The 19,852-nt window shown below is 36.8% G+C and overlaps 2 protein-coding genes across 2 annotated transcripts; both read left to right on the plus strand.

Annotated features, from left to right (window-relative positions):
• Positions 1-4,497: 4,497 nt before the first annotated feature.
• LOC121392346 (beta-1,3-galactosyltransferase 1-like) lies at positions 4,498-6,313 on the plus strand. Its single transcript, XM_041523588.1, has one exon. It carries the CDS (start codon positions 5,055-5,057, stop codon positions 6,225-6,227), a length of 1,173 nt encoding a protein of 390 aa, XP_041379522.1. The 5' UTR covers positions 4,498-5,054; the 3' UTR covers positions 6,228-6,313.
• Positions 6,314-17,564: 11,251 nt separating this feature from the next.
• On the plus strand, positions 17,565-18,689 carry LOC121392347 (beta-1,3-galactosyltransferase 5-like). The gene has a single exon (XM_041523589.1). It carries the CDS (start codon positions 17,565-17,567, stop codon positions 18,657-18,659), a length of 1,095 nt encoding a protein of 364 aa, XP_041379523.1. The 3' UTR covers positions 18,660-18,689.
• The last annotated feature ends 1,163 nt before the right edge of the window (positions 18,690-19,852 follow it).

Here is a 19,852-nt window from a genome sequence, read left to right on the forward strand (position 1 = left end):
TTTTGACACTCCCTTTGGTGGTTGCTTAAAGTCAATCTTTTATCTCTTCCCTCCTCCCTGAACTGAACTGATCTGAACTTTATTTACACTCAGGCCGTAGTCTACGGCATATGAGGCTATATATACATACAGCAGTCAATATAATTGTAACAAGATGGTGGGTGTACATAAATGTACATAAATACAATAAATACATATTAATAAATACAAAAAATACACAGTGGTGATAGGCGGGTTGCCCGCCCCCTCCCATTGCTAATTTGTGTCCGCCGAGATCACGATGATTATAACACCAGTGAACACGTTGCCACCGAACTGAGATGAAGATAATCTTAAACACTGGCGTTTTCACCGGATTAAGTTAATCTTACAGGGCGAATAGAATTAAGGATCTAAAATTACTTTATAACAAGCAAGAGCAAACACTTTTACGTAATTTAACAAAATACTCTGAAAAGTTACGGAAAAAGACTAAGCGTTCAAAGAAACATACATATGTATGGTACATTAACATTAGATGAGTTCGTCGAATATTTTAAAGAGTTAGCGGATAGCAAACATGATAATACAGATATTAGTGCTAATGAATATATTACAAATGAGCAACATATTAATTATAACAACTCGACTAACCAATTTGTATTGAAGAAATAGTGTTTAAAACGAAACAAAAGCGTAGGGTTGGTAGGCATTATAGCTGAATTATTTATTGATTGTAAAACTATTCTAGCGCCAGTATTATTAAGGTTGTTTACATTTGTTTACGATAATGGTGTGTATACGGAACAGTGGAACGTGGTGTCACTATTCCCATCCCTAAGAGGGAAATTATTAATGATGTTAACAACTACTTAGGGATAACTATCATGAGCGTTTTTGCAAAAACATTTCTCTTCTGTTTAGAAATAGATTAAACGACTGGTGTTAAGCACAGTCTCTTTTTAATGAATATCAGTTTGGATTTAGAGATGGTTATAACACTACTGATTGTATTTATTTACTAAATGGTTTAATTTCAAATACTCTTAACAACAAAGACAAACTATCGTGTGCATTTGTAGATTTTAAAAAGGCATTCGATACTGTTTCTAGAGATTTCTTATGGCTGAAACCTGTAAAAAAAATGGAGTTAGTAATAAAATGGTAACTATTTTAACCTCAGTGTATGTTCATATATGGAACTGTGTTAGATTATTTTCGAATACATCTGAATTTGTTTATGTCTGACTCTGTGTAAAAACAAGGAGAACCTTTATCTCCAGTTCTGTTTATTATGTTTGTTAATGATATGCAAGAAGAAATGATTGAAAAAGTTAATACACTTAAAATATTGAATGAGATTTCTATATTTATGTTGATGTATACTGATGATACTGTACTTTTTTCAAATTCCGAAAATGAATTACAAAAACTGATTGGCAACTTGAGTTCTTGTTACGATAAATGAATTACAGAAACTGATTGGCAACTTGAGTTCTTATTACGATAAATGGGAAATAGAAGTTACTACAAGTAAAACCAAAATGTGTATTTGAAAAAAGAAAATCACTCCATAAATTTAGCTTTAAATATTAAAACACAGTGATAGATATTGTTGATACGTTTAATTATTTAGATATTACATTTAGTTATACTGGTAACTTTAAGACAGCATGTAAATTGTTAGCGGCACAGGCCATGAAAAGTGTGTTTTCTTTGTGTAATTTATTTTTGTCTGTTTCAATGAATATTAGCACAAAATTGTATGTTTTTGATAGAATGATTCTACCTATATTGCTGTACAGTCTGATTAAAGTTAGCTCTACTGGTCTAACAGTAGATCTTTCAGCATTGCGTGGACTCTCATGTCCAGGTGACATTTCATCTATAAATAACAATTTAAATATCGACCAATTACACTTTGCCTTTTATAGATTTATTTGGGAGCATACAAATTCTAAAAATATCTGGCGAGACTATCTATGCAACAGGCGAACTTCTTGGTCTATTTCAACATTAAAAAACAGGGGGAAAATTGCAGTAATAAACTCTGGATTGTATACTAGTATAAACGTATTATATGGCTATACCACCACGGTTTTTTTCGTCTTGAAACGAATTTTATATATATATTGAAATTAATTTCCGGCATACTTCGTAATTCACCCGAATCATTTCGTATACCCTCGGCATAATCCCGAATGTTTTTAAATTCTGTTCAAATCACTGTCATGATTTTGCAAGAAAGGTTTTGATTGGTTGAATGAAAGGTCAACTGGACATGAGCTCCAACGGGGTGCTGTTAGATCCACAGGTAATAGTATCTGACCAGTGGAGCTAATTTTAATTAGATTGATTGCTGTATGGTAGCTGGCATAAATATTATTACAGATCTGGAAAAATATTGAAATTAAGTACTGAGGTACCTGTAAGACTATTTTAAATGCAGAGCTAGAACACCAAATGCTGCTGTTTTTGCAGAATTAGAACGAATACCGATCTCTGTTTTGTTTAAACAAAGAATTCTGTTGTATTGGTTAAAAATTGTTAATAACCAAAATTCTATTGTTTATAAAATGTACAAATCTTTAAGATTTAAAATGACATGCATTAGAAATTATAAGAACTGTGCTGCATATGTGACATCTCTTCTTTATGAACTTGGATTTATAGAAGCCTGGAATAAAGAGAAATGTGATAGGGATATTCCTGAGTTTGCTGCATTGTAAGATGTTTCAGACTAATAAAATATTTCAACGATAAAACTTACATATTAAATATATTTTCTTGTTTAGAATATCAGTGACTGTATATTCAATGTGTTTCTGGTCGTCTTAATATTTATAAGAAGCCCAAACTGGATTTTGTCTTCAAATAATTTCGTACGTACGAAAAAATTATATTTTAGGAAATGAAATGAAATTTAACCATAGTACAGACCATGGAATGATCAGAAACGCGTTTAATATACAGCCACTAATATTTTATGCAGAAAAATATTTTTTATTTGTAATTAGAATCGTTCAAAAGTCTCTGTTAGTCGATAACATCTTTAAAATTGCAGCAAACTCAGCAATGTCCCTTTAAAATTTGTCTAAAAAATAGTTTTATGTACATGAGTATTACATGCTAAAATCAGGTCTCTGTTCCTATAAAATACATTTTGAACACTTGCATGTGTTACAAACTACACATAGAATGATTTAAAAAAAACACCCACTCATTATCATAATTTATGCAAAAATACGTTTTCAGTCACAGGTATAGCAATTAAAAATACCAGATTTTGAAAGCACAACCGTTCCCTCAGTAGATGCGCTTTGTACCAATGTATTAATAGTAGGGGATTTCTGGAAACCTTTTTAGTGTTACGTAGAAACAACACAAAAGCTAATTATGTTAACTCATGATGATGACATGGCTTACTATTATAATATATGCTATATTTAGTAAAAAAAATTTTTTAAATATTACTTCTAAAATAATATGTGTGCTTAATATATACTAGTAGAGACTTTATTTCAGGAAATCACAAAACTAGTCCAAATGAATCTTTGACAATCTTTGACAATTATATTACATATAAAAAAATATATATATATATATATATATATATATATATATATATATATATATATATATATATATTTATATATATATATATATATATACATATATATAACAGGTAGTTGGGGGAGGGGGAGGTGGGTACTTTTCAAGACTGTTGCACAAAGCCCACTGAGCGGGGGCGGGGCGAATGTCTGTGGATGAAACTACATGTATTTGTGGGCTTGAACCTTGTGGGAGGGGTGGATGAGACATGCTTCCCCGAGAAAATTTTGAATTTCAGGTGTTAAAATATGCCATTTCAAGTCTTCTGAAAAGAGTAACAGAGAAAAGTGGGTGGTGTGCCATGACCTCTGCAGCCCTTACTATAAGCGTCCTTTCCAGTATTGAGGGAGTTAGCAGCGTTAAAAAGGAATGAATGAATGAATGAATGAATCCCTCAATACTGGAGATGCCCTTTTTAAGTGTTGCAGCTGATCAGTAATCTAATGGAAAATGGAGCTAAACTATTTAATATTTAATTTTAATTGTTTGGGTTTTTTTAAAGATAATAATTGTTTTATTTTTACAAATTTATATTGTAACTTTATTACTAATGTTAGTGAAAGTGTTACTTTTTAAAACAATTTCTAATGTACTTCCTGCTGAACTATATGTGACATGTAGGCGTAACTTTCTACAGCCATTCAACAATCGTTCAAATTTACGTTAGACACGTCCGTGGTCTAACTGTGGCATACACCCCGGGCAAAATCAAAGGGACATACATAAAAGCGTGGTACAATGAATGTTGTAGCTACTGTATAAAAATAAGCAGCTAGCAGAATGAGCCCGTCGGTGGTGCAATGCGCCCACCGACGGGGATCGATCCCAGACCGATTGCGCATCGAGCGAGTGCTTTACCACTGGCCTACGCTCTGTTAATGGATGTTCTTTTATTTTACAGATAACAAAGAAAAAAGTAATGGCGCTATTCATCTATTGACTGGAAAATGAAGACATGTCAGGCGATTTCGCATATCGTGTTATATCAGTTTAAAACCAGCTGCCACCTAAAGTGAAGTGAAGGCTTTGCACAGGTCGAGTATTGTAGTGACACACGTATCAGGCCAGTACAGATGTCTCAGGATTACCATCCTCAGCATAGCTCGAATCAGACGAACGATCACTTCCAGTCACTGGCAGAACGCTTGTAAAACTGATGGCCAGCTCATCTCAGGATAATTCAGAATATCTGTACACAGAAGACTTTTGTGCAAAAAAACCCCATCTTATGTGTGGGTTTGTTTCTATCTTTCGTTTTCTGAGAAATTACAGAGGCTACATACATCTTGAATTCCATGACACGAGGTTTCTTTTGTTGCATGCAGCTTGGTGTGAACAATAAAGAGATACGAAGACTAGGTATTGAACTGTGTGAAGAGGTCATATAGTTCCTGAAGACGATTTCTCCAGTTTGTACAGACGATATTTGTGAACGTGTCAGGGACCCGTTTAATTTACTCAGTATGTCGCTGGACTCAGTCCACAGTCTGCGCTCATTCCTCCTCATTGTCATCGCTCTGACCGTTTTCGTTTTGGGGAATCTCGTCTGGTCGCTGGGTTACCTGTACACCCCTCTGGGCATGGGTTTCGTGTACCAAACAAGTGTGCTTAAAACCGAAAGTGAGACCAGAACTATTTTTAATCGAGTTTTTTACCGTAACAAAACTGTTTCCTCCAGTCCAGGCATGTTGCCAACAGTGCAAACAAACAGTGGACTGTCAGGTAAACCATTCAACGAAACGACCACGACAGTTAAATCAACCAGCAGACCTTCCACAACAGTTAAATCAACCACAGTAATAAGTCGTCAGGATGTTTGCGAAAATTGTTTTGAGCATAATTTTAAATATATTATCCAAAATGATGCCGTGTGCAATCCACGGGAGGAAAATTCGACAATAGATCTCATCGTTCTGGTGTTCACAGTGCACGGCCACTTCAAAAAAAGGGAGGCAATTAGAGAAACATGGCTGGCTGTGTCCGGCGGAAATAAGGGTACTATTAGGCACGTGTTTTTGCTTGGTCATACAAATGACGAGAATTTGAGTAAGAAGGTTGAAGAGGAAAATGATGTGCATCACGATATAATTAAAGAATCCTTTGTGGATTCCTACCAGAACTTAACCTACAAGACGATCATGGGATTCAAGTGGGTGACGAACTTCTGCTCTAAAGCCAGATTCGTCATGAAGACAGACGATGACATGTACGTCAACCTCCCACACCTAGTTCCGGTCCTTGTCAAGGAGGAGACAACTCTTCAAAGTTCTGTTTCCGGTACGTGTGCCATCGTAGCTGAACCAATCAGAGACGCCAGATCGAAATGGTTCGCGTCCGTTCGCAGTTACCCTCACAAACATTACCCGGGTTTCTGCTCAGGAACGGGTTACGTCACAAGCAGCTTTGTGGCGGGAAAAATTTATGAAATTTCGAAGATGGTTCCTTTCTTTCATCTCGAGGATGTGTATGTGGCGCTGTGTGTGAAAAAACTCGGGTTTAAATTACGACGACTGCCCGGTTTTCATAACACCAGAGTTATGCTCGATCCCTGTATCATGAAAACAAATCGAATTCTAACCAGTCATGAGATTCCGATGGAATTTCTTTATAAAATTCGGGATGCAAAATGTACATAAATATATTTATTTTTTACTTAAATAATTTTCAAAAACAAACCATGCAAAATGTACATAAATGAATTTATTTAATTATTTAATGTGCAAAAACAAACCATGCAAAATATACATAAATAAATTTATTTAATGAGTTAATTTTCAAAATAAAACTATGCAAAAAGTACATAAATAAATAAATTTAATTAAGTAATTTAAAAAACAAAAACATACAAAATGTACATACTTTTATTCTAATTAATTTTCAAACACAAACCATACAAAATGTACATAAATAAATTAAATTAAATAATTAATTTTTAAAAACAACCATGCAAAATGTACATAAATATATTTATTTAATTAATGACCAGCATCGGTGGCGCAGTGGTTAACCCATCGGGCTACAGGCTGGTAGGTACAAAGTTCGCAGCCCGGTACCGGCTCCAACCCAGAGCTGATGTTTGTGCCTATAGGCCAAGGGCATTAGGTTAAACCTGGAACAAATTGGTAACAAGCTGAACATTTTAGGAAAGGTCCAGAAAAGTGATGTAAATAACATATTAAAAGTCCCCAGAAATACACCTTGTGCTAACTTGGGAATCCAAGATGGCGTCCAAAATGGCCGCCGTTATCTAGTTTTCATTACATCTTTGAAACCAGACATAGTACAAATGCAAATAAAGTGTCTAAACATAGGTTTTCACACAAGCAATGTTATGAAATCATTCATTACACGATTTGAAAAACAGATATGACAAACATTAACATAGTGGTCATTATGTCCAATACAAACCACACTATTTGCAACTGTTGCGATTAGGCACACATAAATGGCATGTAATATAAAGCATGGTTTCTTAACATCATGAAGGAGGGCCTGAGAAGCAATCATAATTATGATGATGTAATGTTGTTTTAAATTACTAAATCCAAAATAAGTTGTCGGAGTCAATACTATTTATAAACTGAAAATGGTGGATTAGTACATTGACATTACACTAATTACGAAGCACACAAACTGGATAGGCATTTCTACACAGCAAATGCAAGTAATTAACCCATAATTGTTTCAATTCATGTTGAGAGTAATAGATATATAAAACTCATATGACCTCTAAGCCATTTTTTATATAATGTTATGTATTAAGTATGCAGTACTCTACTGCATCATGGTTCGCTCTCGTTCTCATCTTCATCATTTACATCAATATTTAATAATGTTGGTGCAGTATCTTCATCTTCATCATCATCCAGTGATACAGGTGTAGTATTGCTGCAGGTTTCACCCTTGCATTTGGTGCACATTGAGGTGGAAAACATTACAAGTTTCTTGCACCCACATGACATGCTCCCACAACCATCTTTTTTGCATCCGCAGGATACCATGTTGAGCAAAGTGTCTGGAGCAACAGCGAGGTCAGTTTCCACTGATGTGAGTGTATCATCTTGTGATCTCTACCCCCATTTCGTTGGTGGCAAAGGATTTCCCATCCATTCCTGAACCCTGTGATAAGTGCGGTACAAATGCTGCTTTGCTGCAGCACTAGTTGGTGGTAGACCTGCTAGCGGAAATGATGAAGTTAAGGGAAGTTCGACCAATTGCCCGCTTGTATGCGATGTGGCGGTATTCATCAAGTGATTCAAAGTTGCTGGCCCCATACAGCTTGAGAATAAATTTGTCTTTGTGAATGTGTCCAACAGTTCATAGTCCTGTTTTTTTATGGATTATGTCGAAAGCTTTGCGCTTGCCCTGACACAGTATCACAGCCTGTCACGGCATGTAGAAACATCAAGTGTTTGGTTGTGTCTCCGATAGCATGCTGAATTTCATGAATGTTGTACAGTGTTGTGGGGCTGCTGCGGCATAGCATGTACATGGCTGTAGAAGGGGTCGCCCGAGCCACCAGCATTACCAGTAGGTCTGTATCTGTCACAACAACAATGACAGGCAGCTCTTCTGACTCTGCTGTGGTCAGCGCTGTTGAGACAATCAGTGTGTCTGCATCTGCCTCAGCTTGCTTGACATGTATGCCAGCCATAAGCATCTGTTCACGTAGAGTTTGTATCAGTCTCTTCTTATTATTACTATTAGCCAATAATGCTGCTTGTGTAGTGGTAGTTGGCATATTATCATCGAATATGATGTCACTGGATGTATGTTTCTGGGCTCTACGTCTCTGCTCAGATACCTTTGTTGAATTTGTGCTATTATATCCATCAAACACCACTGTTGATCCAGCACCATAATGCTTCAGTGTGTATGAAATATATGACTGACATACACCACCATATTTGGATGGTTGTGGCCAAACAACTGTTTGAAGCAGGTGACCACCATCTACAACAAAAATGCTATTTTCTTGCCTGTTGCATTGCTGGGTGGTGAATGATTTCAATGACTCCCAGGGCACTCTTTACTGGTTTCCGCATCACACCATCTTTGAAAAGGGAAAGTGGCTGAGGAGCAAGTTCATAAGCCAAGAATGCTGCCATCTCGGAACTGTTATTCAGAACACATGTGATTCTGTTTAATAACACACTTGGATTGACTACTGCATTTTGTCCCTTGACTTTGATGGTCTTACACTTTTCACCAATAGTCCTCACTTTGTCATTTCTGTGTAGCTTGATGTCTGTGAACTTCTGACCATCCATTTGTGATGCTGCTGCACGACCAATTTCTACTGCATTGTCACAGTTTACAGATGCATCTGCAACAATTCCAGTTGAAAGGGACACCAGACGATCTGGTTCATATCCAGCAAATGGTGGGTGTGCCTTCAGACACTGCACAAAGATGACATGATCCCTGTTGTTCCTTGACTGGGTGCTTGGGCGCAGGTCTTTATGTTGCTCTGAGGTAGCAGTGTGCACCCCTGTAAACTGCTCCAATGCATCACAAATAGGAACACAGCGAGGCAGTGCATGGACCCACTTAGTTAAGATACTGTCTGTGATACCCCGACCATGCGTCATTCCTCCAGATGTTTTCATCATCCGCATCAGGAATTGTTCGATCATCTGGTCAGAGAAGTTTCCACCCCAGAATTCATCAAGACGACGAATGGTAAAATAACCCTTCTCTGTAAACATTGCGAACTCATCTGCTAGTATGGGTTTCTCCAAAGCTTCCATCTGTTGCAGATACAGCCGGGCAGACTTTGCATAAGGAAGATGTCCCGCAGCATGGAAATGTGGAATCATTTCCCCACACAGTAGAGGTGCAGCTTCCAGTCCCCTGTTCTTTCAGCACAAAAGAAATGTTGCATCAGGGCCACTTGTTGGATATACTGCACCCAGAGTTTCCCAGTTCTGCTCTGACTCACAACCTGGGTAAGGAATTGTGAAATAATCAGGGTTAACTGCTTGATACACTCCTCCTCGGCTATGTCAGTGGTGTTCTGTTCCTTGTTAAGTGCGGCTTGGTAAAAGTTCCCCAAGTGATCTTTGTCAATGCTGTCCATGCATCCAGATGTCTCCATTAAGACACAAATAAGAGCTGCTAAGGTAAGAATTTGAGCACGAAGTGCACGTGAGAAGGCATGTTCAGTTAACATGTGCACAACTGATCCTCTAGCATACACCCTTTCCCATAGCTCTTGAGATATTTGTTTTTCAAATCATGTAATAAATGATTTCATGACATTGATTGTGTGAAGACCTATGTTTAGACACTTTATTTGCATTTGTACTATGTCTGGTTGCAAAGATATGATAAAAACTAGATAATGGCGGCCATTTTGGACGCCATCTTGGATTCCCAAGTTAGCACAAGGTGGATTTCCGGGGACTTTTAGTATGTTATTTACATCACTTTTCTGGACCATTCCTGAAATTTTCAGCTTGTTACCAGTTAGTTCCAGGCTTGGACTATTTCAAGCTATTACTCCTGGCCTACTAGGACAGCGTGCTTGAACCTTAATTGGATATAAGCACGAAAATAAGTTGAAATGAAATAAAATTTAATTAATTAAGGTTAAAAAACAAACCATGTAAACTGTACATAAATACATTTATTAAACAAACCATGCAAAATGTATATCAATTTTATCTATTTTTCATTAATTATGAAACACTAATTATATAGAATGTACACATTTAAATTTATTTTAAATAATTATTTTCAAACACAAACCATTACTAGATTAATTTGGTAGTGAATATATGTATTACCATTATTTAATCTGACAATACTTAATATAATAAAATAAATTATTGATAATTTGTTATTTAACTTATTTTAAATCAACAGAATAGATAAAGTATGTATTAAAAATTGTTTTAACTGTGATGTTTTGCATGTTGGTGGTTTTATAGTATTGTCTGATATAAATGCTCTCTATCTACATACACAAAAAAATCTAGAACAAAACTGAACTACAAAAAGAAGAAATATATTTATATATATGAATTCACAGACACTAGTTGGTTTTGATCGGGGGGAGGGAGAAAGAAAGAGAAATAGCAGTAGAAACAAAACCACTTGTAATGCTCTATCAATTCCAAACAAGTCGAAAGAGAAAATTAATGATTTAAAGGGACATTCCCGAGTTTGCTGCATTGTAAGATGTTTCTGACTAATAAAATATTTCTACGATTAAACTTACATATTAAATATGTTTTCTTGTTTAAAATATCAGTGTCTGTATATTCAATGTGTTTCTGGTCGTCTTAATATTGGTAAGAAGCCCAAACTGGATTTTGTCTTCAAATGAAAAAAGAAGAAGTTATTTCTCCGATTCTTAAATGAAGAGATTGAACCTTTTTTCCCAATGGTGTAATTTATTTTTAGACCGGAGATTCCAGAATAGTAATCAATTAATGTCATGGTACTGAACAGAGACTCGGGAGATCCGTTAAGAGTAAAAGTAGTATCATCAGCATATTGATATATTAGATATTCTTCGCCATCAATAGTGATACCTTTGATATTTGCATTATTTTTAACTAAAATTGAGAGGATTTTGGAACAAATTATAAAGATATACGGTCTCCCTATCTCATTCCTCTTTCTAATTTAAAAGTTTCTGACAAATAACCATTGTGCAGAACACTAGAAATGGAATTTTTATAAAATGTTTTAATCCAACATTTTATTGAACTTTTAAAATTAAATATTTCTAACACTTTTTTCAATAAAAGTCCATGATACCGAGTCAAAGGCTTTTTCGAATTCCACTAGTACTAATAGACCAGGTGTATCGTGTGTTTCAGTGTATTGTATTAGGTCGTATATCAAACGTATATTCTCTTCAATATACCTTCCTTTTATGAAACCTGTTTGATCTTTATCTATTGTTTTATCTAAAACCGTTTTAAATCTATTTGCAATACAACCAGCAGCCATTTTGTAAATGCAGTTCAATAGAGTTATTGGTCGCCACTTTTTAAAAAATTGTCTAGGTTTATTTTGCCTAGGAATACATGTTATTATGTCCAGTTTTTGCACATGGGACATTTCTTCAATACTATAGCTGTAATTTATTGATCTGACTATAAACTGTCCCAAATCAGCCCAAAACATTTTGAACAATTCGGCTGTGAATCCATTTGAATCAGGGCATTTTTGTTCTTCATATTTTTAACTACGAAATATGTATATAAATAAATTTATTTAATTAATTAAATTAAAAAAAAAAAACATAAAAAAAGTACATAAATATATTTTTAAAATTAATTTTCAATGACAAACCAAAGGAGCACATAGTAAATTTTAATGTAGATATTTTGTTTATATTAATGAGGATTATATTTAATATGTGCTTTGTGGAAGGACATTTGTTAAAACTATAAGATACATCAGGGCTGTAGCTTTGATTTGTTTTTCACGGGGAAGGGGAACATCTGCATCCCTTGCATACACACACCCGCTAGCTACGGCCCAGGAGCCAATTTCACAAAACATCGTAAGTTTACGTCTGCGACTGCCACATCCGTACTTGTTTTAATTGTTTTTTAGAGCACTTGAAATCAAGGCGTAGCGGCAATTGATTTAAGGCGCTTACACTCCGTCAAAGCGCTTACATTATGGTCCAAGGTGTGTCGGCCTGCTACGCCTTACGGCCCTGGGGAAAACCTGCCGACATACGGACACACCGGTCATATGTTTACATCTGTTTGGCATCTATTTCACGCATAAAATTACATCAGTATGGAAGCGGGAGTATTTTAAGCACAAAAAGAAATAAAATATTTCTTCTTCTAACTAATTTGTTGAACTATAATAGTAATAAGAACTGTGATTTAGTCGTAGATTTAAATTTACGTGACAAACTAGACTTACGATGTTTTGTGAAATTGGGCCCTGGACATGTATATTTTAGATAGTAATGTTACTCAGTGATGAACTGATTAAAAATTGTATACAGAACATATAAAATGTCAGTGTTCACCTAATTGTGTTTGACGAGACGAGCATGCAATCTAATGAAAATTAGCTCCACTGGTTAATTACTATTACCTGTGGATCTAACAGCACCCCGTTGGAGCTCAAGTCCAGTTGACCTTTCATTCGACCAATCAAAACCTTACTTGAAAAATCATGCCAGTGATTTGAAAAAAATTTGAAAACATTCGGGATTATGCTGAGGGTATACGAAATGATTCGGGTGAATTACGAAGTATGCCGGAAACTAATTTCAGAACAAAATTTTATATAAAATTCGTTTCAAGATGAAAAGAACCCCGTCGTGATAGTATAGCCATAAATCTGTTTATGCTAGTATACAATCTAGAATTTATTACTGCACTTTCCCCCCTGTTTTTGTTAATGTTGAAATAGACCAAAAAGTTCGGCTGTTGCATAAATAGTCTCGACCGATATTTTTAGAATTTGTATGCTCCCGAATAACGCTATAAAAGGCGAAGTGTAATTGGTCGATATTTAAATTGTTATTTATAGATGAAATGTCACCTGGACATGGGAGTCCACGCAATGCTGTTAGATCTACTGGTAGACCAGTAGAGCTAATTTTAATCAGATTGACGAGCATGTATCGTGTTATTTAGCACGAGTTGGCAGGTATATAGTTAGTGGTTTGTTTCTTTCTTTGGTTTTATTGGGGGTTTGTATGCTATATTTTTGTATCTGCCACTTTCCATTTCTAATCCATTTGCAAATATGCGAGGTTTTGTTTTATTGCTCTTCTACAAATGTTATGTTTTGTTTCATTTACTTACGGAGATAAACTTTGATGTCACAACATGTTTGCATGATGTTCCCAACAAGACGTTAAGCAACAACCAATAAAATACGAAAACTAAGTATTAACTGACAATATTCTTAAAATGATTTTTCTATGGTATCAAACATTTACTATCCAGTAAACACACCCAAAGTTGACAGTGGAAGATAACTCTAACACAACTCGTAGCACGGCCATTGTTATGTGGCCACAGACCACAATTGTTTACGCTATATGTTTCTATATAGCGTTAGTGGGTATAGCACTTTTATTAATGTCAGTAGGCCATAGACCACAATTGTTTACGCTATATGTTTCTATATAGCGTTAGTGCCTATAGCACTTTTATTAATGTCAGTAGGCCACAGACCACAATTGTTTACGCTATATGTTTCTATATAGCGTTAGTGGGTATAGCACTTTTATTAATGTCAGTAGGCCATAGACCACAATTATTTACGCTGTATGTTTCTATATAATGTTAGTGGGTATAGCACTTGTATTAATATCAGTAAGTCATAGACCACAATTATTTACGCTGTATGTTTCTATATAACGTTAGTGGGTATAGCACTTGTATTAATATCAGTAAGCCATAGACCACAATTATTTACGCTGTATGTTTCTATATAACGTTAGTGGCTATAGCACTTGTATTAATATCAGTAAGTCATAGACCACAATTATTTACGCTGTATGTTTCCATATAGGGTTAGTGGCTATAGCACTTGTATTAATATCAGTAGGCCATAGACCACAATTATTTACGCTGTATGTTTCTATATAGGGTTAGTGGCTATAGCACTTGTATTAATATCAGTAAGTCATAGACCACAATTATTTACGCTGTATATTTCTATATAGGATTAGTGGCTAAAGCACTTGTATTAATATCAGTAGGCCATAGACCACAATTATTTACGCTGTATGTTTCTATATAGGGTTCGTGGCTATAGCACTTGTATTAATATCAGTAAGTCATAGACCACAATTATTTACGCTGTATGTTTCTATATAACGTTAGTGGCTAAAGCACTTGTATTAATATCAGTAAGTCATAGACCACAATTATTTACGCTGTATGTTTCTATATAGGGTTAGTGGCTATAGCACTTGTATTAATATCAGTAAGTCATAGACCACAATTATGTACGGTATATCTTTCTATATAACGTTAGTGGATATAACACTTGTATTAATATCAGTAAGTCACAGAGAACAATCATTTACGCTATATGTGTCTGTTTATTAATATGAGTAGGCCACATACCACAATTATATACGCTGTATATTTCTATATATAGCGTTAATGGCTAGAGTATTTTTTTAATTAATATCAGTAGGCCATTTTTATGCGCCTTTGCTTGCCTGATGGCGACATATCCTGAAAAGGACAACTCCTGTTGTCCAGCTTTCTCCCGGGATATTGGTTTTAACAAACACACCCACTAAACCTGGCCGGAGCACACCCATTTTATACAAAAGCACTACTTGTACATTGGCCGGAATTACAACAAAAAAGTCTTCAATGTCAAAAGGTTACTCTTGTTTGGAAACTGAGGGTCTCTCCTGTTAATTTCAGTCTAATAATTGCCATGAGATAATCACAGTCAAACAGCAGACTACATACTTCATTCTCATACCTCATTGATTGTTGCATAACGTTTTTGTAAAGAGGACATATTGTTTTTCTGATGTCATCAATTTGTTTTGATAATATGTTGGATAATTTTCACGAAATATATATAATATATATATTTTTTTACATTCCTTCCAAGTTGTTTTTGTTTTTGTGGTATAACATCTAAATACTGTTATTTGTCAGGAAGTGTATATAGCTATTCCAGCTAGTGGTACCTTCTGAGTCTAATGTGTTGCTACATAGCACTGCATCAGCTAGTATGCATATATTATACATAAGGACATATAGTATTATACATAACAGCCTCTGGCAGTTCTTTTGGGGCTGGGTCCTTGTCTGCTAAGACTGGCAGACCTGTACTGCTTCCCACTTATTCGAACCATTCCCAATCCTCTGGATTCTTGCGATCGCCGTGTGTCATCCACTACTGCGATTTCAGTTAGACGCGCATGCTATGGACATGGCAGCTCCTGAGGTTGGGATGCACTTGCACCTACCTTCTGGTAAACGTATTGCAGTTTAAGGAAATCCACCTTGTCACCTTATAAGCATGTTATGGTGTTCCCGCAACTGCTACCATATCTGGGTTTGTGCTGTTTTGTTTCTAAACACTTCCTGGTTTGTGTGCCTCAGCTTCAGTGTAAGTCGTTTGTAACATGGATAGTTCGTTTAGTGGGTTTTTGCACCTGCAGCAAAGAAAGAAAGAAATGTTTTATTTATCGACGCACTCAACACATTGTTATTACGGTTATAATGCGTCGGACATATGGTTAAGGACCACACAGATATTGAGAGAGGAAACCCACTGTCGCCATTTCATGGGCTGCTCTTTTTCGATTATCAGCTTGGGATCTTTTATATTTACCATCCCACAGACAGGGTAGTACATACCACATCCTTTGATATACCAGTCGTGGTGCACTGGCAGGAACGAGAAATAGTCCAATGGGCCCTCCGACGGGGATCGATGCTACAGAGACCGCACATCGAGCGACCGCTGTACCACTGGGCTATATCCCGCCCGCATCCGCAACAAATGGCAATGTGCATACTTAGTAGATCAGCATCTACCTAGACATGTTCTGTGTAACAGCCATGTCACTGTGACTCGTCACGGAGTAGGGTGATCAACCATTGTTTAGTAGATCAGCATCTACCTAGACATGTTCTGTGTAACAGCCATATCACTGTTACTCGTCACGGAGTAGGGTGATCAACCATTGTTTAGTAGATCAGCATCTACCTAGACATGTTCTGTGTAACAGCCATGTCACTGTTACTCGCCACGGAGTAGGGTGATCAACCATTGTTTAGTAGATCAGCATCTACCTAGACATGGTCTGTGTAACAGCCATGTCACTGTGACTCATCACGGAGTAGGGTGATCAACCATTGTTTAGTAGATCAGCATCTACCTAGACATGTTCTGTGTAACAGCCATGTCACTGTGACTCGTCACGGAGTAGGGTGATCAACCATTGTTTAGTAGATCAGCATCTACCTAGACATGTTCTGTGTAACAGCCATGTCACTGTGACTCGTCACGGAGTAGGGTGATCAACCATTGTTTAGTAGATCAGCATCTACCTAGACATGTTCTGTGTAACGCGGCCAGCGGCCACCTAAATCGGATTCCAAATCGCTAATATATATATATATATATATATATATATATATATATATATATATATATATATATATATATATATGTGTGTGTGTGTGTATTATATATATATATTAAAGGTATTACGTTATAGGATGTTTGACACACAATAGCCCATAATTAATAATTTAATCTGCCCAAGTGGTGTCATTAAACAAAACAAACAGACTTTTTCTCTATTCAATTCTAGCAAACATACCTCTCTTCAAGCACAAACATGGAATCAATGAAATTTTGATTTAAACCCAGCGTATGTCAGTGTTAGCCACATGGCGTATGTGTTCCATTGAACTTGATTTGGTAATATACATACATAATTGGAAATCGAATCCAGTTTAGGAGATTCGTTGCCCATAGGTTTCCTACATGAGAAATATTTCTTTGAAAGCAGCTGGCACCTAACTTCCAATATATGTGCGTGACAAAGCATGGATACGATAGTAACTGAATGAAATGATGGCATACGTCGCTGGTTGATACAACTAGCGTGCAATGTGATGGCGCACCTTCACACAGCTCGTATCGTACGAACGATCACTCCACATTAATTGCAGACGACTGTTGTAAAACTGATAGGAAACTGGTCGTCACATTGCGATATTTTACCATTTCTGATTAACCACAGAAGAATTTTGAGCAAACATTTCTCTCTTTTTTGCGAATTTACAGAAGATACATACCGTACATCTTGAATTCCATGACACGAGGTTTCGTTTGTTGTATGCAGCTTGGTGTGAACAATAAAGAGATACGAAGACTAGGTATTGAACAGCGTGAAGAGGACATATAGTTCCTGAAGACGATTTCTCCAGTTTGTACAGACGATATTTTTGAACGTGTCAGGGACCCGTTTAATTTACCTACTCAGTATGTCGCTGGACTCAGTCCACAGTCTGCGCTCATTCCTCCTCATTGTCATCGCTCTGACCGTTTTAGTTTTGGGGAATCTCGTCTGGTCGCTGGATTACCTGTACATCCCTCTGGGCATGGATTTTGTGTATCAAACACGTGTGTTTAAAACCGAAAGTGAGACCAGTAGTATTAATCGAGGGTTCTACTTCGGCAAAACAGTTAAACCGACCACAACAAGACAGGAAGTGACTACAAGCCAATTGAACAATGCCACCCTTGTGCGTCCGGATTCTTGCGAAAATTGTTTTGAGCATAATTTTAAATATATTATCCAAAACGAGGCCGTGTGTAATTCACTGGAGAAAAATTCAACAATAGATCTCATCGTTCTGGTGTTCACGGTGCACGGCCATTTCCAACAGAGGAACATACTTAGACAAACATGGCTGTTGGTTTCAAAAGAAAATAAGGGTACTATTAGGTACGTGTTTCTGCTCGGAGACACGAAAGACGAGGACTTGAGCAAGAAGGTTGAAGAGGAAAATGATGTGCATCACGATATAATAAAAGAATCCTTTGTGGATTCCTACCAGAACTTAACCTACAAGACGATCATGGGATTCAAGTGGGTGACGAACTTCTGCTCTAAAGCCAGATTCGTAATGAAGACAGACGATGACATGTACGTCAACCTCCCAGCCCTAGTTCCGGTCCTCGTCAAGGAGGAGACAACTCTTCAAAGTTCCGTCGGCGGTTCCTGTAACTTGAACGCTCAACCGATCCGAGAGAAAAACTCGAAATGGTTCGCGTCTGTTCGGAGTTATCCTCACAAGTATTACCCTGGTTACTGCTCCGGAACTGGGTACGTCACGAGCAAGTCTGTGACGGGGAAAATCTATGACATTTCCAAGACAGTTCCCTTCTTCCACCTGGAGGATGTGTATGTGGCGCTGTGTGTGAAAACACTCGGATTTAAATTACGACATCTGCCCGGTTTTTATGCAGGCAAAGTAAAATTCGACCCCTGTCGTATGAAATCAAATCGCATTCTAACCTGCCATGGCCTACCGATGGAGTTGTTTTTTAAAATTCGGGATGCAAAATGTACATAATTGGTTAACTGATCTCGACTGGTTGGTTGGTTGATTTGTTTTGGGACTTATTCATATTTAACGGAATTTTTGTTTGATATAAATTCGTTTTAGGTTCGAATATTCGAATATTTGCTTGCTAATTTTCAGTTCGAAATATTCGAATAGTATTTCCAAGTATTCCAATATCTGGGGTGGGTGGGTTATATTGTATTGGGAAATTACGGTTTCTTTGAATTACAGTAAAATTACTGCATCACTCGCCCACCCACATACACACACACACACTGTCACCTATTACTCAGATATATTACCATCACTCGCCCACCCACATACACACACACACTGTCACCTATTACTCAGATATATTACCATCACTCGCCCACCACACACGCATACACAGACACACACTGTCACCTATTACTCACATACACAGTGTCACCTATTACTCAGATATATTACCATCACTCGCCCACCCACATACACGCACACACTGTCACCTATTACTCAGATATATTTGTATGTTATTTAATTACAGCAATAATTACCATCACTCGCCCACCCACATACACGCACACACTGTCACCTATTACTCAGATATATTTGTATGTTATTTAATTACAGCAATAATTACCATCACTCTCGCTCCCACCCACATACACACACACACTGTCACCTATTACTCAGATCGCCCACCCACATGTATTTTATGTTATTTATTACAGCAATAATTACCATCACTCGCCCACCCACATACACGCACACACTGTCACCTATTACTCAGATATATTTGTATGTTATTTAATTACAGCAATAATTACCATCACTCGCCCACCCACATACACGCACACACTGTCACCTATTACTCAGATATATTACCATCACTCGCCCACCCACATACACACACACACTGTCACCTATTACTCAGATATATTACATCACTCGCACACACTGTCACCCACTCGCCCACTCGCACACACCCACATACACGCACACACTGTCACCTATTACTCAGATATATTACCATCACTCGCCCACCCACATACACGCACACACTGTCACCTATTACTCAGATATATTTGTATGTTATTTAATTACAGCAATAATTACCATCACTCGCCCACCCACATACACGCACACACTGTCACCTATTACTCAGATATATTACCATTACCCCATCATCGTTACCCACATACACGCACATAATCACCTAT

Source organism: Gigantopelta aegis, unplaced genomic scaffold (genome assembly GCF_016097555.1).
Source record: "Gigantopelta aegis isolate Gae_Host unplaced genomic scaffold, Gae_host_genome ctg3623_pilon_pilon, whole genome shotgun sequence".
NCBI classification, from domain to species: domain Eukaryota; kingdom Metazoa; phylum Mollusca; class Gastropoda; order Neomphalida; family Peltospiridae; genus Gigantopelta; species Gigantopelta aegis.

Bases quoted from the DNA above. Each gene is read 5' to 3' on its own strand.
- LOC121392346 (XM_041523588.1), top strand. From the start codon at position 5,055: ATGTCGCTGGACTCAGTCCACAGTCTGCGCTCATTCCTCCTCATTGTC.
- LOC121392347 (XM_041523589.1), top strand. From the start codon at position 17,565: ATGTCGCTGGACTCAGTCCACAGTCTGCGCTCATTCCTCCTCATTGTC.